Source organism: Hermetia illucens, chromosome 4, assembly GCF_905115235.1.
Source record: "Hermetia illucens chromosome 4, iHerIll2.2.curated.20191125, whole genome shotgun sequence".
Lineage (NCBI taxonomy): Eukaryota > Metazoa > Arthropoda > Insecta > Diptera > Stratiomyidae > Hermetia > Hermetia illucens.
In genome coordinates this window covers 136,441,383-136,444,304 of record NC_051852.1, presented here as the reverse complement: position 1 = coordinate 136,444,304, position 2,922 = coordinate 136,441,383, and the positions used below count along the sequence as shown (strand labels likewise).

Sequence of the window (2,922 nt, the reverse complement as noted above, 5' to 3'; positions counted from 1 at the left end):
TTATTAGTTTCGTCGGAATACCGAATTCTCTCATGGCCGTGTATAGTTTTACCCTGGCTATAATATCATTGGAGGCTTTAAAGTCGATGAATAGATGGTGCAACTGTTGTCCATATTCCAACAGTTTTTCCATCGCTTGCCGTACAGCGAAAATCTGATCTGTTGCTGATTTGCCTGGAGTGAAGCCTCTTTGGTATGGACCAATGATGTTCTGAGCGTATGGGGCTATCCGGCCTAGCAAGATAGAGGAGAATATCTTGTAGATGGTACCCAGCAACGTGATACCTCTATAATTGTTGCACTGTGTGATATCTCCCTTTTTATGTATGAGACAGATAATGCCTCGTTGCCAATCGTCAGGCATTGATTCGCTGCCCCATACCTTGAGCACATGTTAATGAACCACTTGGTGTAACTGGTCGCCTCCATATTTAACCAGTTCGGCTGTAATTCCATCGACTCCTGGCGACTTAAGGTTTTTAAGCCTATGAATTGCACGGACTGTTTCTTCCATACTTGGTGGTGGCAGTATTTGTCGTTCGTCTTCAGTTGGCGGAACCTCCAACTCGCCGATGTTCTGGTTGTTCAGTAGCTCATCAAAGTACTCAACCCATCGCTTCAATATGCCTATTCTGTCGGAAATCAGATTTCCCTCTTTGTCTCGGCAGGATGAGGATCGAGGTGTATAAGGCTTCATCCTACTGACTTGTTGGTAAAACTTCCGCGCCTGGTGCGGTTGCGCCCTATACTTTTCTAGTTCACAGACTTGTTGTTTCCCCCAGGCTTCCCTTTTCCGTCTGTGAAGTCACTTCTTCGCTCGACGGAGTTCGTGGTAAGTCTCTGCGCGTGCCCGCGTTCTTTGAGAATGCAACATTACTCGGTATGCAGCAGTCTTCCGTTCCGTTACTAGTTTGCATTCATTATCAAACCAGCCGTTCCGACTTTTTTTGCGGCTGGGGCCAAGTATGTTTGTGGCCGTATCAATGATAACGTTCTTCAGGTGATTATGAAGATCATTTGTAGATACTTCGTCTCCAGGACCTCTGTTGACTGCGGTTATTGCGGCATCCATTTCCCTCTTATAGGTTATATGTTCTGACATTCATCAAGGCTGAGAGGTGGGGGCGTTCGATCAACACGTGGTTAATTTGGTTGAAAGTGGCCCCGTCTGGAGAGGCCCACGTATGTTTGTGGACCGCTTTTCGCGCAAACCAGGTACTTCCAACAACCATTTTGTGTGACCCTGCTAATTGAATAATCCGCAGTCCGTTATCATTTGTATTTTCATGTAAGCTAGGGACAGTTTTACTGGGTAAAAATCTCTCTGGCTGGTAGTATCTGTCAGTGTCTTTTGAATATTTTCAAAAAGAAATACAAAGAAAATTAATTGATTTTGACAAAGTGTTGCTTTCCACAAACTTTAAAAATTGGTATGGTGGACTCATCTGTTGTTTAGAAGTAGAAAGGAGAAAGCCGTAATTGTTGAGTCTCTCCTTCGGTCAACAATGCACGAAGCAGCTTGATTGCGTTAGTGTGAAATAAATTATAATCATTCTTTTATGTAAAATCGGGTCTCCAGACAATCAACACGAAACAGCATAAATCAAATGAAGAAGCCTTTATTGTTGACTCTATTTCTAAAATATTTTATAATAAAATATCTTCAATCTAAGTTTTTTTTAGTTTCCAATGTAGATTATTACTTGACCACCCTAATCTTACATAAAATTTATAAATTGTTATCCTCTTCTCATCCTTCTACGCCTTGATGGAGCACGACGAGAACCTCGTCTGCCGCCACGCCTTCTTCCGTTCCGACGACGTACTGGCCTACGGCGCATTCTACGTGCTGGCCTGCGGCCCCTTCTTCGGGCAGGACGCCTGCCAGATCGTGCCCGACGATTGCGCGCGTTTCTTCTTCTACTGTCTCCTCTTCGAAAACGCAGATTTTGGAGACTTATGTTTCCGAATCTGATCCTCACCCGACGTGAGCCGCCAGAATTTGTTGCACCTGTACCTGTGTTAGTTACGGAGTTGGTTCCATCCGAATCATCTGAACCTGAGGCTGAGTCTGAACTAGTTGAATTAGATCCTGTATCTAGATCATTCGGGTCTGGACTCGGACCAATCGTTGTTGAAACCGAATTAGTCGTTTCTGAAACCGTAGTGCTCAATGGAGTGTTTGTTTCTGGATTGGGATCAGTTTCTCGCCGGATCCTGTCCAATTTAACAAGCCCCCATTCCTTCAGTTTAGAGAAGACTCATTGCCATAAAAATACTTATTTTAAGTACTGACATTTACTTACCTCTTCTAATTCCCAGTGATATCCAGCCAATATAGTTGGGATGAGAAGTGCGCATACAACTAAGTATATCGATAAAAACCGCATCTTGCCTGTAATAGTTAAAGTGTGTAATATGTACAAAAAACGACGACTATAATAGATATATTATAACTGATTCACTGGTAAAGAAAGATACGTGTTCCGAGGAACGAGAAGAATCAGGACTAAATTTCGCAAGTCAAACTCAAATGATTTTCACTATTTCCTACCAGTTTTCCCAGCTGACACTGAATGATAATTGCTTGCATTTGCTGTCTTTTATACCACAAAAGATAAGTGGTTACGTATTCATCATTTAGGTGTCCTTGGCTGCTTTCTATTTACACAATCTATTGGATGTTTACCTATGAAAATTTTTCCCACGAAACTGCAACGACATTATATCATGAAAGCATATTATTGTTCTAGATATTATATTTGCGCAGGTGAAGTGCTGATTACACATCCAGAATGGAATAGTTCCCTAAAAAAGTTGTTTTGGATGTTTCAGTTTTAAGACTTTGTAAGGGGAGTGGAATGATTCGAAATGATCCTTATTAATCCTTGCCGTTTGAAATCAAAATAAGTTCAGCTGTAA

General features: G+C 41.9%; 1 protein-coding gene across 1 annotated transcript; it reads right to left on the bottom strand.

The window, feature by feature from the left end:
- Nucleotides 1-1,603: 1,603 nt before the first annotated feature.
- LOC119655057 (serine/arginine repetitive matrix protein 2-like) lies at nucleotides 1,604-2,575 on the bottom strand. Its single transcript, XM_038060748.1, has 3 exons — nucleotides 2,555-2,575; nucleotides 2,307-2,395; nucleotides 1,604-2,243 (listed from the first exon to the last, which is right to left on the bottom strand). The coding sequence occupies exons 2-3, from the start codon at nucleotides 2,388-2,390 to the stop codon at nucleotides 1,740-1,742; spliced, it is 588 nt and encodes a 195-aa protein (XP_037916676.1). The 5' UTR covers nucleotides 2,391-2,395; nucleotides 2,555-2,575; the 3' UTR covers nucleotides 1,604-1,739.
- Nucleotides 2,576-2,922: the final 347 nt, after the last annotated feature.

Excerpts from the sequence above, each read along its gene's own strand:
- LOC119655057 (XM_038060748.1), bottom strand. The coding sequence starts at position 2,390 with ATGCGGTTTTTATCGATATACTTAGTTGTATGCGCACTTCTCATCCCA. Across the intron at positions 2,244-2,306 it reads ATCACTGGGAATTAGAAGAG|GAATGGGGGCTTGTTAAATT; the intron begins GTAAGTAAATGT and ends TCTAAACTGAAG.